At 44.7% G+C, this 13311-nt stretch overlaps 1 protein-coding gene across 1 annotated transcript in view; it reads right to left on the minus strand.

Annotated features, from left to right (window-relative positions):
* Positions 1 to 7784: 7784 nt before the first annotated feature.
* The window catches only part of LOC143770411 (heat shock cognate 71 kDa protein-like), a 28954-nt gene continuing 23427 nt past the window's right edge, over positions 7785 to 13311 (minus strand). The window contains exons 8-9 of the mRNA XM_077260023.1: positions 12393 to 12625; positions 7785 to 9194 (exon numbers count right to left, since the gene is read on the minus strand). Of these exons, the coding sequence (XP_077116138.1) occupies positions 9006 to 9194; positions 12393 to 12625 (422 nt within the window). The 3' untranslated portion in view covers positions 7785 to 9005. The remainder of the gene's footprint in view (positions 9195 to 12392; positions 12626 to 13311) is intronic.

Here is a 13311-nt window from a genome sequence, read left to right on the forward strand (position 1 = left end):
CTTTAGGCATCGTTCCCAAGAAAGAGATAGGAAAATATCGGCTAATACATCACCTTTCTTACCCAAAGGGCGCATCGGTTAACGCGATACCCGCGGAAGAGACGTCCGTGACTTACTCTTCTTTTGACAGGGCTGTCGAGCTCGTGCGCGCAGCTGGGCCCGGTGCCCTGCTGGCGAAATCCGACATAGAGTCGGCTTTCCGTCTTTTGCCCGTTCACCCCGAGTGTTTCCATTTATTAGGTTGTGAGGTGGACAGGCTATTCTACTTCGATATGTGCCTACCTATGGGCTGTTCCATTTCCTGTCATTATTTTGAACTTTTCAGCACCTTCCTAGACTGGGTTTTACGATACGAAACTGGTAGCAATTCAACGATTCACTACCTCGACAATTTTTTGTTCGTCGGTCCCAGGGACTCCAGGCTCTGCTCCTTTCTTCTCCAAAAGTTTAGGTTTTTAGCTTGTAAATTCGGAGTACCACTCTCGCCGGATAAAACAGTCGGCCCTTGTAACGTTCTGCCTTTTCTCGGTATTGAAATGCAATGGTGTTTCGTCTACCAGCCGATAAACTGCAAAAAACCCTGCAAATGGTTAAAAACTTCCATGAAGCAAAAAAAGTCACCCTACAGCAGATGCAGTCCCTGCTAGGATTGCTCAACTTTGCCTGTCGTGTAATGCCGGTGGGCAGAGTTTTTTCACGCCGACTATCACTAGCAACCAAGGGCATAGCCCAGCCGAGCCACAGAATTAGACTAAACCGCTCCCTGAAGGCTGACTTGCTGGTCTGGAGGACATTCCTGGAGTCCTACAATGGGCATACATGCGTTATGACACGGGAGATGCCAAGCAAAGACTTAGGCCTAGTGGTTGGTGGAAATATTACGGATGGTTTCGCGGCAATCTACAAGGACCAGTGGTGCAAAGGCCAATGGCCTAAACTATGGACCACGGCTGCATGGGGCCGTGACCCATCACTGGTGGAAATTTTGGCAATAGTAACATCAGTCGAGCTATGGGGTGCCCAATTGGAAAATACGAACATCAGATTTATAACCAAACAGCTGAGAACAGCAAAAGCCCTAAACAGCATGTCCTCTTCTTCACAGCCAGTGCTCGCGCTGTTGCGCCGCCTAGCACTACTATGCCTGAAGCACAACATCTGGTGCCGGGCCAGATTTGCGGCGACTGTAGATGATAAAATTGTTAACTCTTTGTTATCTTCCGATTGGCAGGCATTCAAACTCTTCCTGCCCAGAGCGCAAACATCGGGCCTACAATGTCCTCCTTCCCTCTTGGACATGGTGGCCAATCACTGATGCCCTTGATCCACGCTTCAGTGACACCGGCGACGTGGCAGGTTTACGGTAAGGCGTGGTAGGAGTGGTGCTCGCTAACGCAAGGAAGACCAGTCGATAGGTGCGACCGGGCGAGATGCGACGTGCTAGTAGAACTCTTAGAACGGCTCAGGTGGAGAGGCGCATCGGGGACATCAGCGCAACGTCATTTATCGGGAATAGCCTTCTTCTTTCAGCTGCTAGGGTGGGTGGACGTAACCAAATATTTTTTTTCATAAAACAAACCGTTAAAGGCTGGAGAAGGCTTCAACCTAGCCAGGAATGCCGTCGCCCAGTTTCCTTAAGGCTACTGGACAACATAATTGCAATATCTTCATCAGTGTGCAAGTCACAATACGAGGCAACGCTGATATCTGCAGCGTTTGCAATCGCCTTCTTCGGGGCGCTTCGCATCAGCGAATTAGTGCCGCAGTCAAAAACAGCATCAGTAGGCGGTTTAATCAACGAAGACCTCGTCATATGCAGCGAAGCTCTGCGCATTAGAGTACGGAGATCCAAATGCGACCCCACCGGGAGGGGGACATGGGTAGTGGTCAAGACGTCAGACGGCCCTATATGCCCCGTAAAAATAGTTAAACACTATGCGGTAGTAAGACATCCGGGTAGATTTTTTCTTTCACACACCGACGGGTCCCCGCTTACAAAATATCAGTTTCAAGCGATTTTTAAACAGTGCCTAGAGGCAGTTGGCGTGGCCCCAAAAGAATATGGGACACATTCCTTCCGAATAGGGGCGGCTACCGAAGCAGCTAGAGCGGGGGTATCGGAAGTTGAGGTGCAGAGAATGGGCCGCTGGAAATCCGCATGCTTCGCAAGATACATAAGACCAGACCTGCTTTAACACTTTTTGTCTCTTACAGGCAGCTGTAGGCCCACAGTCTGGGTAGTGGGGCATTCTTTTGTCTACTGGGCATGCAAAAGGGCCAAACTAAGGCCGGGTGGAATCAATTTTGGCTTCCCGAATCTGGAAGTCAACTGGAGAGGCATCCGAGGGCTCCAGTGGCGTCAGATCTTCCCGGAGATGGTCGACATCACTAAGAGGGCCAAGGGGCCGGTGGTTCTGGTCCTACATGCCGGTGGCAATGATTTGGGCAAGCGGAAAGGGGCCGAGCTGTACACAGTAATGTCAACAGATATCGAACGGTTTGTTTGTTTACTACCGCATATGGTGGTGGTGTGGTCTGAGATAATACCTCGAGCAGTCTGGCACGGAGCCAAGGACGTGAAAGCCATCGAAAACTCAAGAAAAAGGATTAACACAAAGATGTCGAAGTTTGTGAGAGAAAATTACGGCATTGTGGTTCGCCACCAAGAACTAGAAGGGAACAATTTGGCTTTACTAAGACCGGATGGCATCCACCTCACGGAAGTCGGGTGTTGAACAGGCTCTAATGTTGTTGTGTGGGGGTCAGAGTCCTGTGTAGGTCATACACATGAACCTCCATGGCGGTAGGTAGAGGGGGGCAAAGGTTCGTAACCTCTCATCGGCTTGCTGGCCCAGCGGTCGTCGGCTGGGGCCTTCAGCAATGAGTCTGTTGCGAAATGTAATTGCCCTTCTCTACTTTGCAAAATAAACTGTGACCGACCTGTTCAACCCATCCAGGCTTGTCGGTATCTTTTATTACGGAGTGGTGGGACGGGGGAAGGCACGGTTTAAGACACACGGGTCTCTGCAGTCTGGTAGGCACGGTACTGTATAAGGAATGTGCCTCTGACTGCAGAGCCCTTAAGGGATAGCTAGAGGGGAAAACTGTGCAGTGCACAATTCCCCCCTCCCACTACTTTCCCAGGTGATGTCATGATCGGGACGCCCAGCGGACTGGCCGGGGAGGGGAGTCAGGCCACACCCTCAGGGGTTAAATTCTAGTGCCGGGGCCGGATTTTCCCTCTTTCTCCCCGGCTGACCTTTGGAAGCGGTTGTCCCACCCGCCCTCCCTTATGAACTTGTAATTGTACTGTGTTGTTACTTTGTAATTGTCCTAAATTATTTAAAAAAAAAAAAAAAAAAAAATCTTGACGTTCTTTTTTACACGTCACAGCGGTAGGTAGAGGGGGGGAAAGGTTCGTAACCTCTCATCGGCTTGCTGGCCCAGCGGTCGTCGGCTGGGGCCTTCAGCAATGAGTCCGTTGCGAAATGTAATTGCCCTTCTCTACTTTGCAAAATAAACTGTGACCGACCTGTTCAACCCATCCAGGCTTGTCGGTATCTTTTATTACGTAGTTGTGGGACGGGGGAAGGCACGGTTTACGACACACGGGTCTCTGCAGTCTTGGCTGCTATGGGCATAAAAGGAGATAAACTCATGGTGTGGCCACCATCTTCCCCTGACCTCAACCCTATAGAGAACCTTTGGATTATCATCAAGCAAAAGATCTATGAGGGTGGGAGGCAGTTCACATCAAAACAGCAGCTCTGGGAGGCTATTCTTACTTCATGCAAAGAAATACAAGCAGAAACTCTCCAAAAACTTACAAGTTTAATGGATGCAAGAATTGTGAGGATGATATCAAAGAAGGGTCCTATGTTACATGTAACTTTGCCTGTTAGGATGTTTTGGAGTTAAATAGCTTTTTTGTTCAGTGAATGTGACCTCCTAATGCTGTAAATTCCACAAATGAGCATTTTCAGTTCTTTAAAACATATCAAATGTTTAGAAATTCTACTGTGCCTAATAATTTGGAACAGTGCATTTTGAGTTTTTATTCATTTTAAAGATTATACTGTTATCATTGGGAGGTTTCTTCAATAAAATTCGATGTATACTCTAACGGGTGATGACTTTTATTAGACTGACTGTCATTTGCACCGACCATTTAGGAAAATCCGAGAAAAATGTCATTTGCATAATAATTTGGAACATAGTGTATTCAGAAGATCTTATAGTTTATCGTTGAGGGATTTTCCCAATATAGACTTTCATGGAAAATTTTGAGACTTTTTCACGTCATTGGCAGCGCTCCTGAGACCACATTTTTGTTTTATTTTTCATGGAAAATCTAAAGACTTCTTTCATAATCGTTTGTAAGACCGTTTTGGAACCAAATGAATGTGAAATATAGCACAGCAGGATGGGTTAAAAAAGACATCAGAGGAATAAGTTGGAGCATGGTGGCTCAGTGGTTAGCACTGTATGGTGGCTCAGTGTTTAGCACTTTGTGGTGGCTCAGTGGATAGTACTTTGTGGTGGCTCAGTGGTTAGCACTGTATGGTGACTCAGTGGTTAGCACTGTATGGTGGCTCAGTGGTTAGCAGGCGGGGTGCTTTCTCCTACACTCTAACGACGCACAGGGAGTCTAGATTGCGAGGATAGTGATGACGATGCCTGTACAGCACTGTGGAATATGTTGCTGCTATATAAACCGGCATAACAAGTGAATACAGTGATTTGTTTAGATTACACAGGAAGGAAGATTATCAAATTGTGGATTCTTATTTTTGGATTGGTAACTAATTGTGTATTTCCCTTTAAAATTGTGGTCAATGTATCAGGATATATCTATATTATATATCTATTATATGGAGAATGTCTTACACTGCTCCGTGTGATCAATGAATCACTGGGATGAAATATTTGTGTTTGCTCATGAAAAAGCGTCACCATCCTCATAAAGATCCTCATAAAGATCTGCACAGCCGAAACTAGGTCATTTTCACTGTTGCTCATCTGGCCGGGACCCCCCGGGGGTTTAAAGCTGACTGATCCATTAAATAATACATCATTACAAGGACAATTGTAACCTAATTCCTGCCGGAGGAGCTGCCATCAGTCTCTCGTGCTGTCGTCGTTAGGATTTTCCTTTCTTGTGGATTTAGTAAGAACTAAAATTTTGCCTCTTTCGAAAGTTTCTTTCCAACTTTTTTAGAAAATGTGCTACTCTACTCCGGGTGACCCAGATCATTTTGCATGTGATTAGTTGGAGATTGACTTTAAAATGCAGTCTTAAAGGGGTTGTGGACTACTTTAATAATCATTGCCTATCCTTTCCCACCAGATCGGTGGGGGTCCGACACCTGAAACCCTTCATGGATTTTATGACCCTTCTGGAGGCTTCATGGTCAATCGTTGACCATCGTATTGACCATCGTTGAAAGCTCGGAACTTAGCTCTTTCCATAAGCTAAGACCATATTTCTCCAGCTGTTGAGGAGGTGTTGGTCGCAAGACAAAAACCAATAATTCACATCAACCTTTGTACAGAGGGTCTTATGGTTGAATACCCAAAATTTTGGGGTTAGGCTTGAACGAGGGTATCAAAACTCACATGGTCAAGCATTGACCATCATTGAAAGCTCAGACCTTAGCTCTTTCTGTAGGCTAAGACCACATTTCTTCAGCTGTTGAGGAGTTGTTGGTCGCAAGACAAAAAACAATAATTCACATCAACCTTTGTACAGAGGGTCTTATGGTTGTGTACCACAAATTTTGGGGTTAGGCTTGGACAAGGGCATCAGAACTCACATGGTCAAGCATTGAACATCATTGAAAGCTCATACCTTAACTCTTTCCGTAGGCTAAGGCCACATTCCTCCAGCTGTTGAGGAGGTGTTGGTCCCAAGACAAGAACCAATAACTCACATCAATATTTGTACTGAGGGTCTAATGGTTGTATACCCCAAATTTTGGAGCTAGGCTTGGACGAGGGCATCAAAACTCACAAGTAAGGTGCCACCGCCTCATGAAAGATGGAAAAAAAGCTGCAGGATCTTATGCCTAGAGTATGAATAGGTTACACCAATGATGCCCAATGCAAAAAGATCAACTCATTACTTGATCCATCCGAATCCTGCATCCCCCAAATTTGTGTTGGGACGCCAAGTGATGATCACACAAGGAACCTTCCATAACGGCACCCCGGACATAGAAATGTCACGATCGTCAGGGTGATCATATGGCACTTTTATTACTAATGTTGTTGACGATTATTTTGGCACAGTGATTACAGTCCCACTCATAAAAGCATCAGAGACACAACTGTAAGTCCTCCGGGAGGAACAGAACTATGAAGATAGACATTGGCCTAGGAACCATGCTCAGTGTAAAACCCCTAAAGGCACAAGTGGGCACTTAAAAGATATGGACGCCTTCAGAGTCATGGATTTTCAGCTGAAATATTTATTTTTTCAATTGGTTTTCGTTAAAGATTTTGCACCATGATGTGTTTAGAGACTCTTTGCTTCCCAATGCATTTGCGAGTTACGAGAAAATTGGATGGCACTTGGACCACACTGTGTCCGAACCATGGTCAGAGTCTGATCAGAATAATCGGCTTCTTTTTCTTGTATGTGAAAATAATCGGATGTCTGAGTGAGGATTTTTTTTGCGCTCCTCTGAGATGGGTTTACGACCACATCGCATCAAAGTTCAATACAACTTCGATGTGGTCTGCTGTTGTAAATTAGCATAGAGCAGATCTGGTCAAAGTGCGGCCTGTAGGCCACATCCGGCCCTCTGGCTGTTCCCATCCAGCCCGTGGACCAAGACAGACGAGGGGCTGAAAACAGTAGCCTACGCACCGAACCTTGTCCTTCCCAGCCTGTCTGCCGCTGACCACTATCACTGCTATCTGCATCCTTGGAATGCAGGCAGCGGTGAATGCATTGGTGGAGGAGGGGATGCCGGCCCCTTCTTCCACCAATCAGCATGTGAGACAGCTGACGTTATTTTATCGGGTCAGTTGTGCACTATGGAGAGTCAGCGCATCAGAGAAAACAGAGGCAGAACGGGAGCGAGGTGAGTATGTGGTGGGTATTTTTGTGTTTATTGGATGTTTGGCTGGACATGGGGAGGCTCTAGGGGTCTCATGCTGGACAATGGGAGGCTATGGGAAGTCTCATTCTGGACATGAGGAGGTTATCGGGGTCTCATGCTAGACATGGGGAGGCTATGGAGGTCTCACGTTGGACATGGGGAAATTATGGTGGTCTCATGCTGGAAATGGAGTGGCTATGAGGGTCTCACATTGGACATGGGGAGGCTATGGGGGTCTCATGCTGGACATAGGGAGGCTACGAGGGTCTCACATTGGACATGGGGAGGCTATGAGGTCTCATGCTGGACATGGGGAGGCTATGTGGGGACTATAGGGGGTCTTATGATATAGGGGGCTGTGTGGGGACTCTTACAGTACATAAAGGCTGTGAATGTGCTCATACGTTATATAAAAGGGGCTGTGTGCAGGTTCAAATGGTACATAGGGTAATGTCGGCATACTTAATTCTGCTCAATATTAAGTGCTAAAATTAATATTAATAAAACATAATTATAATTATATTAATATTGAGCAAAATTAATTTCAGCCTATTGGTTTGGCCTCCACAACTGTCTTAGTCTCTCATGTGGCCCCACGGGAAAATTAATTGCCCATACAGGATTTTAAAGTCCCTGTCAGAATGAGCGCACTAAGGTTTGTCAGATAACTCAGAAGGCAAATGTTGAGAAATTTTTAATGACACTCAATTGCGAAAAATATTGTTGGGGACAAAATCTACCATATGTATTTAGGTAAAAGTGGAAATATGGACCAATGAAGGTGGGGGCAAGTACATCGAAATTGACCATGAAAATATCATTGGCAAAAGATCTGGACCCCAATGAAGTACTTCACTCAAAGACTTGTGTTCTCCAATGTGGTCCTCTATCTTGAACAAATTCTTCACCATGCAGAGAGTTGACTTTAGCCACCGTCAAAACTCTAAATTTTCATCTTGGCCTCAGTACTTTTTTAATAAAAACTGGTGGGAAATCCACATATGAGAGCAGAATTTGTGTTGCGGAAATACATTGATTGACTGGAAATCTTGGAAGACTTGTCTCTCTAATTTTTTTTATTCTTTTTGGCACAAAGTGGCTGATGGCTCTTCTCGTAATTCCTCTTCTATCCATGACATCACATCATCTTGATATGGTGGAACAGCTACCTATCATGACCCATGAAGGCCCAGAAATCAAACGTCTTGGCAGAACATAAGAACCTCTAGGAGACCTCTAAGTTTCAAAGACCTTGGTGCTGAATTAATGGAATCACCACGATTAGGAGGTCTCCAAGATGTAACTGATTAATTTTCTTCCTCATTTACAAAAATAGTAAATAATAGTCTTCGAATTCTATTCGGCGAAAGAAAAGCTTTGAAAATTACTTTATATTGGAGACCATTCCAAAATATCGGAATAACATTCCAAAAAATGCAAGGTGAAGCAGATGAAGGTTCTCGTTTTGGTTTACCTTAGTCTGTATGACCACTTCAGCTGCATCTTTGAGGATTTTTTTTACTTGTATCTTTGGCAAAGTAGATTTGGAACCTTCCAAGAACATGTGTATGATAAGTCCTACAGGATTGAGTATCGATATGATGCTTGTCACGGCTGCTACTCGTTGATGGTATATTGCAACCTCCAAAGTGCAAATTATGGAAGACATTTGTATCATCAGACAATAATAACAAGGTTCTGGATCACAAATCTTAAACATACTGAAAGGTACTGGGCAGAACAGAGTAGGGTGCAGAAAGTACAAACATCAGGTACCTAATACAGATATAACAGTCTCCTCGGCTATAAGATAAAGCAGGATCTAAGTTATGATGACTATAAAGTGTGTTGATTTGGGACTGTGCCATGAAACCTGCTTTACATAGTGTTGGGTTGAGGTTCTTAATCGACTTCTTCAATGGTGGGTCCTGAAGATCCACCTGCTGCACTGCCTCCGGCTCCAGGAAAGCCGCCTGGCATCCCTCCGGGCATTCCTGCTCCCCCGGCTCCTTGGTATAATTTAGTGATTATTGGGTTACAGAGGTTCTGCAGCTCCTTCTGTTGATGTTCATATTCTTCTTTTTCAGCCATCTAGTAGAATCACATAACGACAAGGAAAAATTGATGAGTAAGATACAAGAGTCATGAAAATCCCTGAAGAAGTATTGGCAAAACGCAAGCTTCCAAACCACGGGCAGCATGATTCAGTGCCTGGCTGCACGATGTCAGTCATGTATGTTTTATTCTGAAATGCTCCGGTGTTGCAGCTAAAACATAGTTTAACAATCTGGCTGAGGACCATAGGCAGCAATTAAACTAGTATGGTACCTCTCCTAGCTAGCTCTTACAGCACCATGGCAAGTGATTGATAGGTCTTTCCCTAAGTACACACATGGAAGATACCTGTCATTCACCAGGAGCAGTGCTGGGAAAAGCTGTCAAGAGGTGGATCCGGACTAGTCTCATCTCAGCCCATACGCACAGGATCTATTAAAGTGAATCTGTCAACAGGTTTTTGTTAACAGTTCTGAGATCAGCATAATATAGAGACAGAGAAACTGATTGCAGTAATATGTCACATATTTGACTGCTTGCTGTAGTTTTTATAAAATGACTTTATCAGCAGGAGATTATCAGTAGCGGACCAGTAAAACCTGCTGCCAGGTGGTCCAGTCACGCCTCCACCACGGATTGGCTTCTTTCTGTGAACAACGTACATATGCAGAAAAGCAGCCAATCAGTGGTGTGGGCGGGATTATACAGAGCTCAGCATTCAGAGAACTAATAGATCTGCAGCAGATAAAACAGTGATTTTATCAAAACTGTTGCACCCAGGAAAGTAAGTGATACATCACTGGAATTAGGGTCTTTGCCCCCAATGTCATACTGCTTTCAGATAGGGAAGCAAAAAACTGATGACCAATTCCCTTTAACTATGTTCTCTTTGAAACACCTGAGAGATTCAGATAAAAAATGTACTTGGCTTCAATCGCGCCACCTAATTCATGCTGCTCGTGGTTTGGGCAGCATGAATAAACTGACAGATTCCCTTTAAATCAAGATTTAAAGAGCAAGGTCCATTTACATCGGGGTGTAGAAATGGTCCAAATAAGAATAAGGCTACGTTCACATTTGCGTTGTGCGCCGCAGCGTCAGCGCCGCAGCGCACAACGCAAACAAAAACGCGGCAAAACGCACGCTAAAACGCTGCGTTTTGCGCCGCATGCGTCCTTTTTGGCCGAAAGTTGGACGTAAAAAAAATGCAACTTGATGCGTTTCTTGCGTCCAACGCTTGCGGCCATGCGGCGCAAAACGCAGCACAACGCATGTCCATGCGCCCCCATGTTAAATATAGGGGCGCATGACGCATGCGGCGCCGCTGCGGCGCCCGACGCTGCGGCGCTGACCGCAAATGTGAACGTAGCCTAACCGAAGCCTCCTCTGAGCCAGTCGACAAAGCTCCACCTCATTCCCAGATATAAGTAGAGCTTTCAGTTATCTTTAATTTTATCCTTCCTCCATAAAAAATAGGTGATTTGTGAATGTTCACTATGAGTCCCACCCCTGCCTTGCTGACTTGTAATACATTACGTAAAAGGGGTATTAGTATAACAAATTTACAGGAAATCCTACAAACTTGTGATCAGCATGTGAGGTGGCCGTATCCTTGCCGAGAACAAATGGAAAGGGTGTCATGTCATTAGAAGGGACAATGTTCGGGGTGTTCCCATTGATACAGGTGCTGATCTCAGAGGTGGGACCGGCGTCTTTGAAAAATTTATGGTATATCCTGTAGGTGTGCCAGAAATTACTGTAGTGGGAATACCACTTTAACAGTATCGGCTACTGTGTCACGGGTGTGTCAGAGGCTGTAGACAGTTGCACTGCATCTAGCCGCAGAAGGCCTCAGCAGTTGGCTTTGGAGACTCCTTCCTAGTCCTTTTGACTTTAGGACCCAGTGGAACCTCCCTCTGCTCTAGTTGACACACCTGGACCGCGGTGTTTATAACTCCCAGCTTGCTGCTGGGAGTTGCGGGCGATATTTCTAATTTCCATTTCCCTGTTGAGGCTTGGAGCTATAGCAGTCAGCTGTCTTCCTCTCTGGTGTTTGGAGGACATCTTTGTTTGTCTCTGAGTCTACTCAAGCTAAGTGTTCCCCTTGTTTGGGTATCCCATCTATCTTTACTGGTAGTGAGGATTGAATAGTGCCTATCCTGTCCTCCCCATGCAGGACTTATCGCTAGGGTCAGGCAGGGGTTAGGTATCCTACTCGGTGATAGGTGCAGAACCTACATAGGGACGATAGGGCAGACAGGGTGATGTTAGATCTGCCTAGGGGTCTCCTCTTCTCCCTTCCCTAGTGTTGGGTTCCCTTATCCCTTTGTGTTGCACTTAGTCTTCCTACACTGTGCGTGTCATACTGAAACCATAATACTCAAAAAATTGGAACAGCACAACTCCTATACTTAGCTTCAGGTGCAATGCCCATAGACCACCCGTCCACCGGTCGTCTCCAGTCAATATTCAAAAAAGCAGGCAGCACTCCATTTTCAGAAAAATATGTAGGACTTTAATGAACCCACATGTCTCAGCGACGTTTCGGCTCAACTGAGCCTTTCTCAAGCCTTGAGAAAGGCTCAGTTGAGCCGAAACGTCGCTGCCTGCTTTTTTGAATATCATACTGAAACCAGTGACTGGTCCTCCCCTGTGCAGGGCTTATCGCTAGGGTCAGGCAAGGGTTAGGTATCCTACTCGGCGATAGGTGCAGAACCTATATAGTGACGATAGGGCAGACAGGGTGACTTTAGATCTGCCTAGGGGTCTTCCCTTCCCTAGTGTTGGGTTCCCTTTCCCTTATCCCTTCGTGTTGCACTTAGTCTTCCTACACTGTGCGTGACATACTGAAACCGGTGACTGGTCTACTGAAACTTCCCTAGTCTTCCCCAAAGACCAGTTCACAGATAGGCAAAGTCCTTGATTGCACCTAATTTCCTAAAAACTGATAACTGATTTTATTCCCCCCATCTTTGTGAGTTTCATTTTGGCTTTCCCAAGAACATCCTTCTGTTATATGATATTATATCTTCTGATTGAAGTGTGGAGATAAGAATCTGACAAAACAAGTAAATAACATAATAAATAATAAATTACATAAAGAATTTTAAAACTTTTTAAGATGTGAAGATATTAAAGTTCAGTGTTGGATTAAATGGTTCGTCTTGAGGTTTTCCCTTGGCACTGCCCTAAGAAACATGCACTTAGATTCACACTACATGGAGGAGTGCTTACTTGGTTTTTGTCCAACCAGGAGATGACCTCATTGCACTTGTCTAGGATCTTCTGTTTGTCCTCTGGGCTAATTTTGTCTTTCAGCTTCTCATCTTCAGCTGTGCTCTTCATGTTGAAGGCCAAGGACTCAAGTGAATTCTTGGCGGAGATCTTGTCTCTCTGAGCTTCGTCTTCAGATTTATATCTGTCGGCTTCCTGTACCATACGTTCAATCTCCTCCTTGCTCAGACGACCTTTAATAAAGATCATAATATTAACTTTGGTTTCCATATACTAGTATATAAAAAAAGATTTACTTTCCCATACAAGCTCTACGGCATAGGACACTATAGACAAAAGGCTGGATATGTTTATATTTAACTCTATTTAAACAGGGAAGGTGGAATATTGCAGTTTTCATATTTACCTCTAGGTGTCAGTGCAAACTACTCTCCATCTCGTTTTACTGTCTGTTGTAAAACAGAATCCTAATGTCTCACTATCACATTTTCACCCTGGAGATATTTTTATTCCTCAGCAAAGCAGATTGAAAAAAGAAAAAGAGTTAGTTGACTATATTATTCAGCTGAGCAAAAATATTTGTTGAAGGTCCTTATCCCACCATTGAAAATCAGACTCCATATGACTGTCTATAGAAGCCACAAATGTGAAAATGGTGCATAAAAACTTGTGCCCTAACATCTGATATGGGAATCAGAAAAAAACATCCAGCTAGAGACCTCCCTACATTTCAAAACAAAAAGTCGAATGGCCATCTGAGGATTCCCTTCTTCCCAAGAGGTAAGGGTTCTATTAAACTTCTGGCACCATTGTTGGTCACTAGATTGATAATGCTACTTAATGGGTCATTAATTAGATAAAAACTCATTAGATAGATAGATAGACAGATAGAACCATGGAAGGAACCTCCTAGATCCTC

This window comes from Ranitomeya variabilis, chromosome 4 (genome assembly GCF_051348905.1).
Source record: "Ranitomeya variabilis isolate aRanVar5 chromosome 4, aRanVar5.hap1, whole genome shotgun sequence".
NCBI classification, from domain to species: domain Eukaryota; kingdom Metazoa; phylum Chordata; class Amphibia; order Anura; family Dendrobatidae; genus Ranitomeya; species Ranitomeya variabilis.